The 14,207-nt window shown below is 41.0% G+C and overlaps 1 protein-coding gene across 1 annotated transcript in view; it reads left to right on the forward strand.

Annotated features, from left to right (window-relative positions):
- Positions 1-14,207, forward strand: part of ANO2 (anoctamin 2) — a 190,129-nt gene that overhangs the window by 160,582 nt on the left and 15,340 nt on the right. Inside the window, exon 20 of the mRNA XM_054213085.1 lies at positions 5,844-5,992. Within this exon, the coding sequence (XP_054069060.1) occupies positions 5,844-5,992 (149 nt within the window). The remainder of the gene's footprint in view (positions 1-5,843; positions 5,993-14,207) is intronic.

Genomic DNA, 14,207 nt, shown 5'->3' on the forward strand with positions numbered 1-14,207 from the left:
ACACTGCTAAGTAGATGACAGACTGAGTTTATAAGCAGCAGCCATCCATTACATCTCTAGCACCCCAAATGTTGCCGCAATTGGGAACTATGACTCAATGTCTTCATTCTGGCTTATCTACAGTCAGTGCTGGCCAAAGAGTTACGGAGTTAAACTTCAGATGGCAGCCCTGCATCATTGTTTGGGGTCACTGGGACACATCCTTGCTTTTTCCTTCACTATTTCTGGAGAAACTGCTGCACAGCTATGGCAGATGTGACTTCTGGTCTTCTAAACATTTCTGTGATTTCTTTTTCAATTTCTGCACCCAAGAATATCAAAACAGCTAGGTAAATGCAACAACAGTTGAATTATGGAAAACTAAGCCTTCTTGAATTGAAATGTGTATTCTGTGGGGCTGGAATTCACAAGTTTAACAGATGTAAATATGCCACAGTTCGCTCAGATGTGTCACATACAATAATTCTTTTACTGTTGCCACAGGAATTGACCCTGAAAGGCTGCAGGCCTTGAGAGCCCTGACCTAGAGTTCTTATGAGACTCCTTTTCTTCAGTTCTGTTTTTCTGAACTTCCTGGAAAAAATTGGCGTGGTTATTTTATTACTCTCTGTCTTTGACCTTGGTGATAAACCCTTAGGGTGAAATACTGGCCCTATTAATGTCAATGGCAAAGCTCCCATTGACTTTAGCAGGGCTGTGATTTTGGTTTTTTTATTCAACATCGGTTTCCATCGCTTACTTCAAAATGTATTTAACTATGCTGGATGAGAATACTAAGAGTTCTGTTCTAGCAAGTATTGCCTTGCAATACTTCAAATCCAGTTCTTGGTGACTGTCACAGGCGATCTGCTTTTGCAGTACCCAAGGGCATTTGTTAACTGAGAGTCTTGAGAAATTGGTAAACTGATCCTCAGTTCCACGCTTTCTGGCAAGCTCTGGTGAAATACATCACGAGGACTGCACAGCCACTGAAGACACCAAGACTTGTGCCAACAAGATAATTTTCCTGCATCCATCCTATTTAAACCTGCCTCCCAGCTGCCCTGCCTCTCCAGTCTCTACACATTCCACTCTGCCTCACTCGACAAATTTCTCATTTTTCCCAAGTCATCTTCATGTCTTGACCTTGATGCCCAAATCCTGCTACTCCTTTTTACTGTATAAATGGAGAAACTGTTGAATCATCTGTCTGTTTTTTTTTAAAAAAGGAGGCTTTGTGTAAGTTTACCATGGGTTGACCTCAGCCAGGATCTCTTGATTTTGATTTCTCTCTTCTTTTCCTCATCTTTTTTTTCCTCAAAATCTTGTGGGTTCTTCAGGGTTGGGGCATTTTCCTGTAGTGATTTTATGGTCTCTTCAGAGGCTGATTACCTTGCATAATGGGCTTATTGCTTATATTAAGAATTACAAACAGAATAATTAAACCATGTTCCCACCTCTTACCTAACACAACAGTTTGGTGCCAATCCCTCATGAGAAACTGCAGCAGCATTTTTAACTTCTCTAGACGCAGTCTTCTGACAAAAACCTGTTCTTCATTTTCTTTCTCCCTCATCCTAAATTCATTCTTCTTTCATGCTATTCCATCTCCTCGAGAATGTGTTTTGCTTTTTGATATTTACTGGCAAAAGGACCAGAAATAATGGCTGTTCTACAGTTCTACTGTTTTCTCTGTTTGTCCAGAGCAATATAGCTATGAGGGGGGGTCATGAAACTTTGCTGCGTTCGCCTCTTTAGCACGAAGCTTCTTAGAGACTCATCCTGAATGGGCAAACCTCCTCTTTCTCACTGGTGGGGCTGCCTGGCATGCAGAAATCAGAAGCTCAAATAGCTCTTGATTATCATTGTCTCTCTATTTTGTTTAAGAATGTTGATCTGGGTAATTAAAAAACAGGTTTCTCACAAGTGCATTTAAAAAGCTTATTCAGTTTTAACAACACAATCATATGTGCAGCTGTAGAGTTCTGCAGAACTCATTTTCATTGCCCTACTGCTGTATAGCTGGAGAAGAACACGGAGCAAATCCTTGTTCTCTGTTCCTTTAACTTTCTGATGCATTTCTGTTTGGTCTGAAACTTCACATGCTTGGATATGACACAAAGGTGCATTTTTTTTTGTGAAAAATTTAAAAGAACTAGTTTGGCTTGCTTTCTGTTAGTTGATCCTTTAAAAAATTACATAAAAATAAAAATAAGAACACTCTTCAAACCTTAACTCAAAATGGTTAAAGGTGCCACTCCTCGTGCTTGGCTTATAGATGGCTACATGAAAAATTAAAAATTATTCTGAGTAACTGAGCCCTGGATTTAGTGTATTCCCAAATAAACATTGAAAACAACAACTATTGTTTTAGTTACTGGGTTCTCTGGGGAGTTATGTGTATGCATTAAACTTCATAACTCGACTCCGTGGTGCTATAACCAGAGGATTAGATCACACATGTACAGACTTCACATCTAAACACACCCAAATTTTATCTCAGCTGCTGCACAGTGACAGTGAGATGCTCTTCAATCTCATCTGCCCATGGAAATGTGAGGGACGTTTATAGCTCGTATCATTTTATTGGGACAGAAATCAGCACTGTCTTGAACTTATTGTTCGCTGTCCTCTGAGAGTCCCTCACATTAGGAAATTAATTGGGATATGCTGGAAGAGCATTCTGGGAATTCTTTGATTGTTTTAAATCCTGCCCCAAGTCTCCTACCCTCTGAATACTACATCACCTCTGTCACAGACAAGTTCCCTTGACTGCCATAAAAGTAGAGGGGGTTAAAGGAAATTTTAGTGTCATAAAATGGCTGAGTTTGCATCATGTAGGAGGTAAATGTCTTTGTAGGGATCCATCTAATTCTTTCTTGTGAAGTATTTTAAATCTTCTCAGGCTTCTATTAAAACTGTGTAATCTGAATGTTCTGGGTACTGAAAGTATTTGGTTAGCCTCAGTATAGCTGGGTATTCCCAAAGTACTGAGGATGTTACCATCAGACTTATGAGCTACATCTTAGCTGCACCTGGAACAAAAGCTGGAATTGATCTGTTGATTTTAGCAGCTTTGTGTTCCTGGGACTGACAAGGCCTGATGCAATCTAGATCTGTTTTAAGAGCGTCTGCCAATCCCCATTTCCTCCGCACTGGTGATGAAATTGAATGGGTCCTGTAAACACAAGTCGGTGAAATTCTGCAGCCACTGAGGTCATTTCCAGCTTGCTATAGAGCCTTGTGCTACGTGGTGATACGGTGTGCCTGTGTGGCTCAGTGTATATTCACGAACAAAGAAATAAACCTACCCAGCAAAGCCTTTAGTGTGGTTGCCAGCTAGCCTTGCCCTGCTATTTGTGTTAGCGTCTGAGAAAGCTGTTCTGCTTAACTGGAGTTACAAATAAGAACCCCTACTGTTTCCCCATACACTTGTGTCTCCAGGCCACACACCTCTAGTTCAAAGGATTTATTGCAAGCTGAGAGGGAAAAGTTTGTGGGAGAGCCCTGCTTACACTACTGGCAAAACATCACTGGAATTAGTCTGGATTCTCACTCATATGGCACATATGTGAAGAACTATAAAATAATGTCATGCATATTTGTGAAAGATGATTTTCATCTGCGAAATGAAGAAATACAATAAGTATAAATCTTGATGTTTTATCTTAGTTTAACTGCATTTTGCTTCCTTGATTTTGAAGAAGTATCTCATTCTATTGCATTTTTCCATGGGAAGTTTTCAATGTGTAAAAATGCATGAAGTTATTGATGCATACGCATTTAAAAAGTCATCTGTCGGGGGCACTGGGAATACTTTACTCTTCTTTTAGAGATGAATTCATTTTACTCTGGGATTATACCACTTGTGAAATTCGTGTATTTGTCAGTGTTGTGAAATTTGGATCTCCAGCTGACTGGGACAGTGATTGATACTGCTTTCCCTACTGAGGTCCAAAGAAATACTTGCACAAATAATTGCTCACCCATGTGAGTAATTTATAGTCTGGCCAAACTGGATGATGTTACTGCAAAACGTGGTCAAAATGAGAACTTCTGATACAACCTCTCCTGATCTACAGGATCTGGGAGACATAACTGACCTGCGTTTACTTAGAAAATGGTAGGAAACCGTTTTGCTTTGCCACTTCAGAGGCAGTGAAAACTCACCAGCATAGTTGGTCTTGCAAGATGTATACTTTTCAGGTAGCAGAAATACTTCCTGATTGAAATCGGGAATTTCCAAGTCTCACCATAACAGTGTTTGTGTGCTAGCTCGGTGTTCCACCTTTATACACACTGTGGCATATCTGAAGGAAATTTCAGAACCTCTAAAACTCTTCTGGGAAATCTCTGAAAGAAGATTATACAGTTGTGCAAGCACATAAAACATCTAGCTCCCAGGGAAGTAAGTTTCTCAGGGTCTACGTAGATCTGCATACTTTGCATTATACATGATAGGTTACACTCTCAGGAAAAAAAAATTACTTCAGAAATATACATTTGTCACATAAGCATTCGATAAATTTTTCAATTTTGATGTTAGTAGCTATAGAATTATGTAGTTTCCAGTAGTTTAGGAATAAACTTGCAGAGAAGTTCCGGTGAGTTCCAGTTTTTCCCCAGTGAGTTCCAGTATGAACTGCATTGTGGAGTACTGAAGAAGTTGTTACTGCATAGATCCCAAGTGACACTTTTCTAACAATAATTTGTTACTCAATATGAAGTGACTAAGGCAGGATTTCTGGTTGTGTGTGACAGGAATACACCTCTCTGAAAACAAATTCTATTGAACTTGCTGAAACTCTCTCATGAGTCTTATTCTCTCTTAGTTTGAACCCTGTTTGCACATTAGGTAGAAGCAAGGGAATTGCATTTCTCTGGGATGAAAGGCCATTAGTAAAATTACGGCATTGCTTATACTTAATATTTCATAGGTACATATTTCATTATTTTTATTAGTTGTAGCATCATTTTGGTCGAAGAAAAGAGTGCTCCCCCTTTAAGGTTCCACAAGGAGCATCTTTTTTTGTCTACTTAGATAAACCCAGGTATATGTGCTTGTGACAAGAGAGCACTGGAACCTGAAGAGCTGCAGGTGTTTTCTGGTGGTCACAGAGCTGCCTTTAAGTCAATAATATTCATTTTTAGAGTCCTAAATGGCTTTGGACCTATTAGTATCTTGGAGACACTTCTTTTTTTTTTTTTTTGGTGCTGCAGATTTATTAGCAGAGATGCTCATTCCCGTTTTCTTTAAACAACAGGTAGTTTTTCTGCTAAAATGTTCTTAAGTCCACCAGGTTTAGGAATTAGTACATTCTTGCATCCTCTTTGTTTGGCAATATATCTGGTCATTTTGACCTTAAAAGTATACTATATTGGAAGTTCCCAAGTTTTATGGTGAGAGAAAAGTGCACCGGTGCTAGATATGTGGTATAAAGGTATCATACTGCCTTCTGGTATTTTCTTTCTTTCTTAAGAGAGAGGCGCTCAGTGTGGGGTTTTTTTTTGAGAGTATTACTTATTACTAATATTATTTATGTCCAAGCAGCTTGAACTTCAGGACCATGCCCACTGAACACATATCAAGAGAGAAACAATTACTAAAAAGTATTGGGTTCAACTCCATTTTAACAGCATTAGGCTGTTGTAACTTTCGTTTTGACACAGGAATACAGGAACTGCTGCCCCTAGCAGCCTGTCACCTGGCAATAAGCAGCATCAGAACTACAGAAGATGGTGTTAACTAAGCCTATGGGGCACCAAAGTAACATGATATACATTTTGTGTTGCTGCACAAAGACTTGGGCCAAATCTTGTAGGAAAAAAAAAGACTTGGTTCAATCTGAACTTTTGTTCCTCAGGAAGCTAAAGAAGCTCTTCAGGAAGCTGAAGGATGAAAGAACTGAGCCCAAGGAAATGGACACCAATCAGTCAAAGGATCCTCAGCAATGGGATCTTGACTACGCCTTGGAACCTTTCACTGGGCTGACTCCAGAATACATGGAAATGAGTAAGTTTTCTGAATTCCCTTTCCCTTTCTGCAGCAACCATAGCTTTACATAGGACCAATCACTGTATATCATATGACTGTATGTCATAAATTGGCATGATAAAAGGGGAAAAAAATCCAAAACACATGTAGTTTGCAGAAATTACATGCAAGACAGCAGGGCTATGAGACAGTAGCAGCATAGCAAAAATGATGACTCCTGGTATCTTTTAATATTTATACTGTGAGAGTCCAGTGAGAAAAGTGCATAGAAGTCGTTGTGCCACAGAAGGACAGAATAGCTAAAGTTGGAAGGGACCTCTGGAGATCGCCTAGTCCGACCCCCTGCTCAAAGCAGTGTCATCTACAGCAGCTTGCTCGGGGACTTGTCCAGTTGGATTTTTAATATTTCCAGGGATGCAGATTCTACAACCTCTCTATGCAACCTGTTCCAGTATTTGACCACATTTGATACTGATGATTTGAAGTTTTTTTCTCATGTTTAAATTGCATTTTCGTTATTTCAATTTGTGCCCATTGCCTCTTGTCCTTTCACTGGGCACCTTTGAGAAGAGTCTAGCTCTATCTTCTTTAATCTACCCAAGAATTATTTAAACACGTTGGTAAAATGCCCCTGAGCCTTCCCTTCTTGTGGTACAATAATCTTTGTGGTACAAACCTCGTTATAGGTCAGGTTCTCCAGTCCCTTAATCACTTTAGTGGCTCTTTACTGGGTTCACTGCAGTATGTCCGTGTCTTTTTTGTACTGGGGAGCATAGAACTGGAAAGAGCACTCCAGGTGCGGTCACAGTAGTGCTGAGTAGAGGGGAAGGATCTCCTCTCTTGACCTGTTGGCATTTCTCTTCCTAACGCACTCCAGAAGGCTATTGGCCTTCTTTGTAGCTATGGCACGTTGCTCGTTCATGTTCAACGTGCTGTCCACAGGGGCGCCCAGGCACTTTTTTGCAAAGTTGCATCTCAGCTAGTCAGTTCCTAGCATCTACTGGTGCTTGGGGTTATTCCTCCCCAGATGCAATACTTTGCATTTCCCTTTGCTGAACTTTGTGATATTCCCTTTGGACCATTTTATCCAGCCTGTTGAGGACCTTCTCAATGGCAGCACAACCATCTGGTATAACTCCTCCCAAAATTAAAACTGCTCATTAATGTTTCAAATGTAGTAAAAATATGTAGATTCCAAAATGTAAATGTGTATTTTCCTGTAGAAGTAAATTACCCTTTACAACAGAAAACTGTAGGAATGCCTTTTTAGATTACTTAGCTCATGACTGAACGTTACATGACGTTGAATCATGTACACAGCATTCCCAGCTATGCTTAAATTAAAATCCACACGCATATACAACAGGAGAGAATCTTCAGCCTGTAAGATCTTCTTGGTCAGCTGAAAGAGACAGTGGAATGGAGAATTGTTATTACCATTTTACTCATGTAGAACTGCGGCATGCAGGTATTGAGCTGGCCGCGCTTTCTAAGAAAATCTAGGGCATACTTGGGAATGATTTCTTAGTCTCACACCTTTCATATGAGTTCTTTAGCCAGCACATTCTCTATTTTTTTACATAGCATGTCTGTAATTCCTCTGCATGCATCACCCTGCTGGAGTGACTGACGTCACTTGCGGTGTGCAGCGCAAGACTTTCAAGCCTGTGTAAAGTAGGAGCAACTCTATTAAAGTCAATAGTATTCTAATTTTGTAAAGCTGGTGCCTGACGTGTATATCATCTATGTGTTCATATGTGCTTGCGGGTTTTCATGATTACTCAAATTACTGCTAATCTATGGCAGAGATCAGTACTTTTTCAAGGTGGTTCCACAGTTTGCTTTTCCACATTAGAGGCGATAAGTATGTTGGTGGAAACCCAGGTGGAACTGGGAGGAACTCTTTCTTGAAGTGGAAAGATGCCACCAGTTATATATTTGGTAACCACACCATCACGTCAGTGAGACAGCAGTTCCTGATTTGCACTAGATGTGATCCGGGAGCTGGATTTGCTGCTTCACAGAAGTGCCTCTCTCGAGATGCAATGTCTACCAGACGGGAACTGCATGCACTCTTTATTATCTGCAGGTGGGAATTGATGACATCTTAGTGACTTCATCCATTATTTGCATATCATTAAAAGACTCTCTGATTTAGGTTCTAAGATCAGTGTGGCCACTGTAAGTCATTTGAGAAATAACATCAGTTTTTTGCTATCTGGAAGTCAAGAGTGAAGAATGAAAATTCACAGCATGAGAATTTGTTAAAATAAAATATCATTAATAATTTATTTCCACTTTAACGTGTTTGGCACTGTGCCATTGTCCTCAGTAGTTACAATTTGGAAGTCTTGTTCCTTTGGCATCTTGATTGCAGTTTGCTCAAGAGAAAATATAACTCCATTGTCCAAAGTAGTGCTGATACTTATGAAATGATGTTTGACGTTCTGACTACAGCATCTGGCCTGTATAAATGGATACGGAGAACAAACCCAACAACCAGGCATTTTTTGTATAATTCTGCTTTGTAAGGAATCCTCTGTTGCCTCCTCTGAGCTTTCACTGAGATCGTTTTATCACATTCATCTCCGTGCGTCGACTTACACTCATCCACTGCTCCAGCAGGAGCAGGTCAAATAATAAAGGGGATAAAGAGGTACACTACAGATGAATTAGCTGAGGGCAAATATCAAGCATCTGATAGAGAATTCCAAAGTGAAATATACACATGCCTTCTTTCTCATTCTAAACTGTGTTTTTTACAAACTCCAAGGAGTATCTCTATAACTTAACAGAACCCAGGAGGACAGAGGTGCAAATAATTGCCAAATAACTCAGTCTTGCAGCCATGGGACACAATCCAACTTCAGCTGTCCTCAGGGAAACAAACCTGAGAGGAAGCAGCACACAGGGATGTTAAGGAGTAAATAAGAGACCAGGATTTTCACACCAGATGCAAATCAAAATTGCACTGTACCCCTCAGCCCTGTGGCTGCCTCACGAGTAGACCCTGGAGAGGCAAGGAAGGAGAAAGGGGGAATGGCATGGGTGGGGGAGGAGGAAGGAGGGAAATAATCTAGGCAAACCCAAGCTTTAGGGCATGAAAGTATTCAGGAGAGAACCAGAGCTTGTCAATGGGCATGTTATCTAAAACCAGACATCTGTTAAATATTGTATGTGACAAGTCCTGTTTTAACAAGCCACTGTTCTCAAAACATCTGAAAGAGAACGCATTTTATGACAAAAAAAAAAGGTGAATGCCCTGTATGGTTTATCTCTCTATATGGAAATAGCTATATAGATTTATAGGTATAATTTATAATATATTTATGAAGGTGTATAGGGGATTTTATATAATGATGGATTTATGTAAATATATAAATATGTATGTGTATATGAGGTATTTTATATAATGGCAGATTTGGGTGTCTCATATGGATATGTTTATGGATCTGAACCTTGCCCACTGTTGTGCCATAAAGACGCCCTCACCCGCCATCATCTCCCCCTCCATTGTTTCAACTCACCGTAGGACCTGACTGTGTTACAGCCTCTGCTAACTTATCCCCTTCTGCACATCATGATACTTTGATGCAAAATTCTCCTTTAGGATTGCTTTTTTCCACACATTACTTCACCCCAAGATGATTTTTCCTCCTGGAAACTCTAAGCAAACTTCTTTGCAATTTTTGAGTTAAACAATGGTGAGAAAATATAGACGTTTCCTCTTGTAAACATTTTCGTATGTTTTTATGCTCAGGCATAACTCAGAAATGTCCTCACTTTAACATCCAAAATTTCCTGGTTAGTTCTCTCTAAGGACAAGGACCTTTAGTTATTTGTAATAAACAAACAGAATAAATAGAACGGTTTATAAATATTTAATTTCTTGTCCTTGCACATCTGTGGTAGTTGATCTTACTCATTCTGGGAGCCAGAGCACGCGATTGGTTGCAGCATGAATGACTAATTACAGTGAAAGCCACTGTCAGGGTAAGGAGGAGCCAGACTTCTTCCCAGATATAATGGGCCGGTGACTGCTGAGTATGCTCTGTGGTGACCAGGAAGTATGGCTGACTGATAAGGAAGCAGGATGGAGCCTTCAGTGTGTTATGAACTAGAATATCCCACTTTCCAAGCATTATATACTGGTGCTTTCTCCTAATGCAAAAGCATCCAGGTGTGGGAGGAAACTCTTTCCACTCTCTGTTACCTGTGGCCAACTCTGATTGCATCTGAGATGATGCCATCACCCTGATTCGAGACGTCTGTGTAGGACATCACACTTGATTCATTGATAAGGACACTACTTAGATGCAAAGGTCAGACTTGTTGGAATAACTGGTAGTATCAAGATCGAAGCTACGGTTGTTATAAATCACTGGGCACTAAGCCTGTATTTTAGATTAGTCCCCGTGAGCCTAGATCATAAACAATGTTTAGTGCCTCATTCTGCAGTCATTCAGGGATAATTAGATAGATGCCCTGCAAATGAATGGATGAATTACTAATGTAAACATTTGTTTACAACAGGAGAATTAGCTTCTCAAGTGAAGAGAATAGTTCGCTGAGCCTTGTAGTGTGCCACAGCGAGCTATGCCCTGCCTGTGGGATTCAAGACAAATGTGCAGCAGATGAAACCCAAGCTGCACCTCCCCAGGCCGCGTGTTGCGCCGGGTCCGTATCGCTGCACTCAGCTGTCAGATTCACTGCAGAGAGACTCGGACCACCCACGCCGACAGGAAGCACTTTGTGCAGCTCAGCGCTGAACCTGTCAGCTGGGATTGTTGTGAAGGGCATCAAGCTGAAGTGGGGAGGCAAGAGGCAGTTGCACAGCTTATTTACCTGTTTTTCTAAATTTGCTTTGAGAGGGGGAGGGCAGGGAAACAACGCCGCAAGTGCAGAGGAAGCTTTTTTTTCCCCCTGAATTGCAGAATGACTGGGATGTAAGAAGAGGTATGATATTTAAAAGAGAGAAATCTGACTGCTGTTTCAGAACTTAGTTCTTAATTTTCACACTGATTTACTCAGGCAAACTCCCACTGGTATCAGTGGCTATCTGCCCAAGCAGGAATCGGGCAGCTGAATAAGAAACTGTAGACTGAGTTTACTGTAGCCTTTGGGTTCCCCCATCCAGATGATGATGGGGTTTTATGCAGAAACAGGCATGGACAGATTATGTATCCATGTGTGAGTATTCACTACGTTCAGGTTTATCCTGCCCAGGGTGCTCCTACTTTTAAGGATGGATGATATCTTTAAGACTACACAGAAAGCACCTGACCAAGCAGAGACCCTTGACTGCAGGTCTGCCATTCGCTAGACTGTACCGTAATCACAGGCTGTCCTTGCATTTTGTATCCATAGAGAGTTTTTTTCTACTAATTTCTGTCAAACGGGTTGACATGCACCCTTTCTGAAGGAAACCTGGAGTCTGGCCCACTCCACACACAGCAAATCATATACTCTTTTTGTGCTTCCCTATGAAGCAGATTAGCCCTGGTGAGGCACCACTTGTCTGAGGGATAGAGTTTGGAGTGATCTCAGGATGTGTTTTGCTGTACAATATGCCACAGGTAAAGGAGTTTTAGATGATAACTAGCCCACTTCAATTTTGGAATGGCTATGTCAAAGCTGCTGGGACTTCCTTTTGTTCTGATTTCTTATACTAGGAAGCCTGAAGCCTTGTGGAGGCTTCACCCCCTGCTAGCCACACCCTCCCCTTGTTTAAGTCTAGGTAAATTAGTGGAAATAGTGAGATTTACTGTGTTTTTTAAATCTCCTGTATTTTCATGTTGGGAAATGTGGTTCTACCTTTGTTCACTGGAGTTTGATTCTGCAAAATGGCAGTCACTCTAGTCCATGTCAGCAAAGCCACTAGCACCATTGCCATGGTTTAACCCCAGCCAGCAGTAAGGACCATGCAGACACTCGTGCAGTTCTCCCCCTTCTCCCAGAAGGGCAGGGAGAAGAGGGAGGAAAGAAGTGGAAAGGGAAAGTAAAACAAAACCAAAAAACTCATAGGTTGAGATAAAGACAGTTTAATAGAACAATGACATAAAAGGAAAATAACAACAACAACAACAATAATAATAATAATGACACAAATCACTCTCACCACACGGTGAATTGTACCTTCCTGAGCAGTGATTGCAGATTATGGCCCCTGCAGCTAACCTCATTTATATATTGAGCATGACAGCTATGGTACAGAATATTCCATTGGCCGGCCCATCATTCTCTCTAGGCTTCTTCTCAGCTTCTATGGGAAGCTGAAAAGAGTCCTTGAAAAATATAAACAACACCTGGCAACAACTAAAACAATATGCATTATCGACATTCCTTTCATATCAAATCTGAAACATGGCAACCACTAGGAAGAAAATCAACTATCCCAGCTGAAACCAGGACAACCATTAAAACAAGAGTCAGTGTGATGGCTGATGGGAACACTGAGCTGGTGCCTCTGGTCATGATTGATCAATTAACAGTGAGCACAAAGAACCGCAAACATGAAAGAGGGAAAAGTTGGCAAGAGAAAAACAATTCAAGTTTCTCTCACTTAGGCTACAGCGATCTGTGTCTCAGAGCTAGCCTGTGCTTAAGTGCCCCAGGAGTGTAACCTTTCAGTTTATGTGTTTTACAAGGCCACCTAGAGTTTTTCATCTCTTTAAATGCAAATATATGTTCTATCAGACTAGGATGTTTAACGTCACCCCAAGTTGAATCAGTTGCTTGGTGATCCTGTTCCTCAGGATTCCAACTTCCAGCTGTTCCTGAGCCAGCACCTATACCACCATGCCTTCCCCATCACCTCAGGAGTGATCTACAACCCAAAGCAAATGTGTCTGTATGCAGGAAGTTTTCTCATCATTTCTGCTAGATGTCATGGAAGGGGAAATGATACAACACTGGGCCTGTTGATTTCTGCCCCCCCATTCAGAAACCCATAAATTTGCTGAGAGCTCTTTCTGGCCCAGGAAGACATACCCAGAGAAGAACGGCTACTTATAATTTTGCCTTTTTTAGACAGGAAGGGTGACATATTGAGCCTTTGGGCTAAAAACTTGTGACAGTAGGATGTTTCCTGGCCCTAAATACGGACTTAGGATTTTCTCAAATCAAGGCTTTAAAAAGATAATTGTGCTGGTTTGAGGTAAAACAGAACCAACTTTCTGTTCAGTAATTTTACATCTTAGTTAGGCCTCTTCTAACTCTCTGAGATTAACAGCATGTTGTGTCTGAAACGGTTCGTTCAGAGTGATAAGACAGTTTGTGCCAAGGAATGGTACGCAGAGAGGCTCTTGATTATACTTATCGCTATAACAACCAAGGTCAGCTAATTTCTTTATTTGCCCAGTTAGAGGGTCGGAAGCGGAAAAGCATAGAGGGGTCCCACCTGCAGGGAGGAGCAGACAGGACAGGTGACCCAAAACTGACCAACAGGGTATTCCATCCCATCTGCACCCCGCTCAGTATAAAAGCTGAGGGATCAAAGGGTCAACTCTCTTCCTTCAATGGCTGATGTCCGAGGAGGACCCTGCCTGTTCATCTGCCTTTGATCCCAATCGGTGTGTGCCTGACTCCAACTCTGGAACCTGGTTCCTACCCGTCACTGAGTCCAGTCTGGGACTTCCCTACTGCCTGCTGGTGACATCATCCTGGGAGCTTAATATGGTTTTGTAGATACTGTATCTATTTCATTATTTTCCTTTTTATTTTATTATTAATATTTCATTAAAGTAGTTTAGTTTCTTCTAAGCTCATAAATCTCTTTAACTCTCCTCCTCCTCTCCGTGCATGAGAGGCTGGGAGGGAGCATCTGTCGCTGGCCATTGGCTGATTTGGCCAAAACCACGACAATAATGAAACAGGTAGCTAGTACAGAGCTGTGAAATATGAGACAAAAAACGTATTTGCTTTTCTTAGATAAAAACTCCTATTCTTAAACTGCAATGCAAGTTTTCTTGAAGAATTGTGCTACAATAGTTCTGAACTGATTGACAGAGAGTCAGCAGCTGCAGTGTGGGCACTGCAAGAAAATTTAGGGCAGTGATGGTTTCATGGGTTCTGACTCTTGCATAAAGTTGTATTTCAACAGTTATTAGTTATGAAAGTGAAACATCTAACTAGGAGCAGGCCCAGCAAAATCAAGTACATGACTTTGGTGTAACATAGAGCAAGCATCAAGACCAAGGCATTTAGTTTTAAGGTAAAAGTCTTATATAAATCG

This window comes from Rissa tridactyla, chromosome 1, assembly GCF_028500815.1.
Source record: "Rissa tridactyla isolate bRisTri1 chromosome 1, bRisTri1.patW.cur.20221130, whole genome shotgun sequence".
NCBI lineage: Eukaryota > Metazoa > Chordata > Aves > Charadriiformes > Laridae > Rissa > Rissa tridactyla.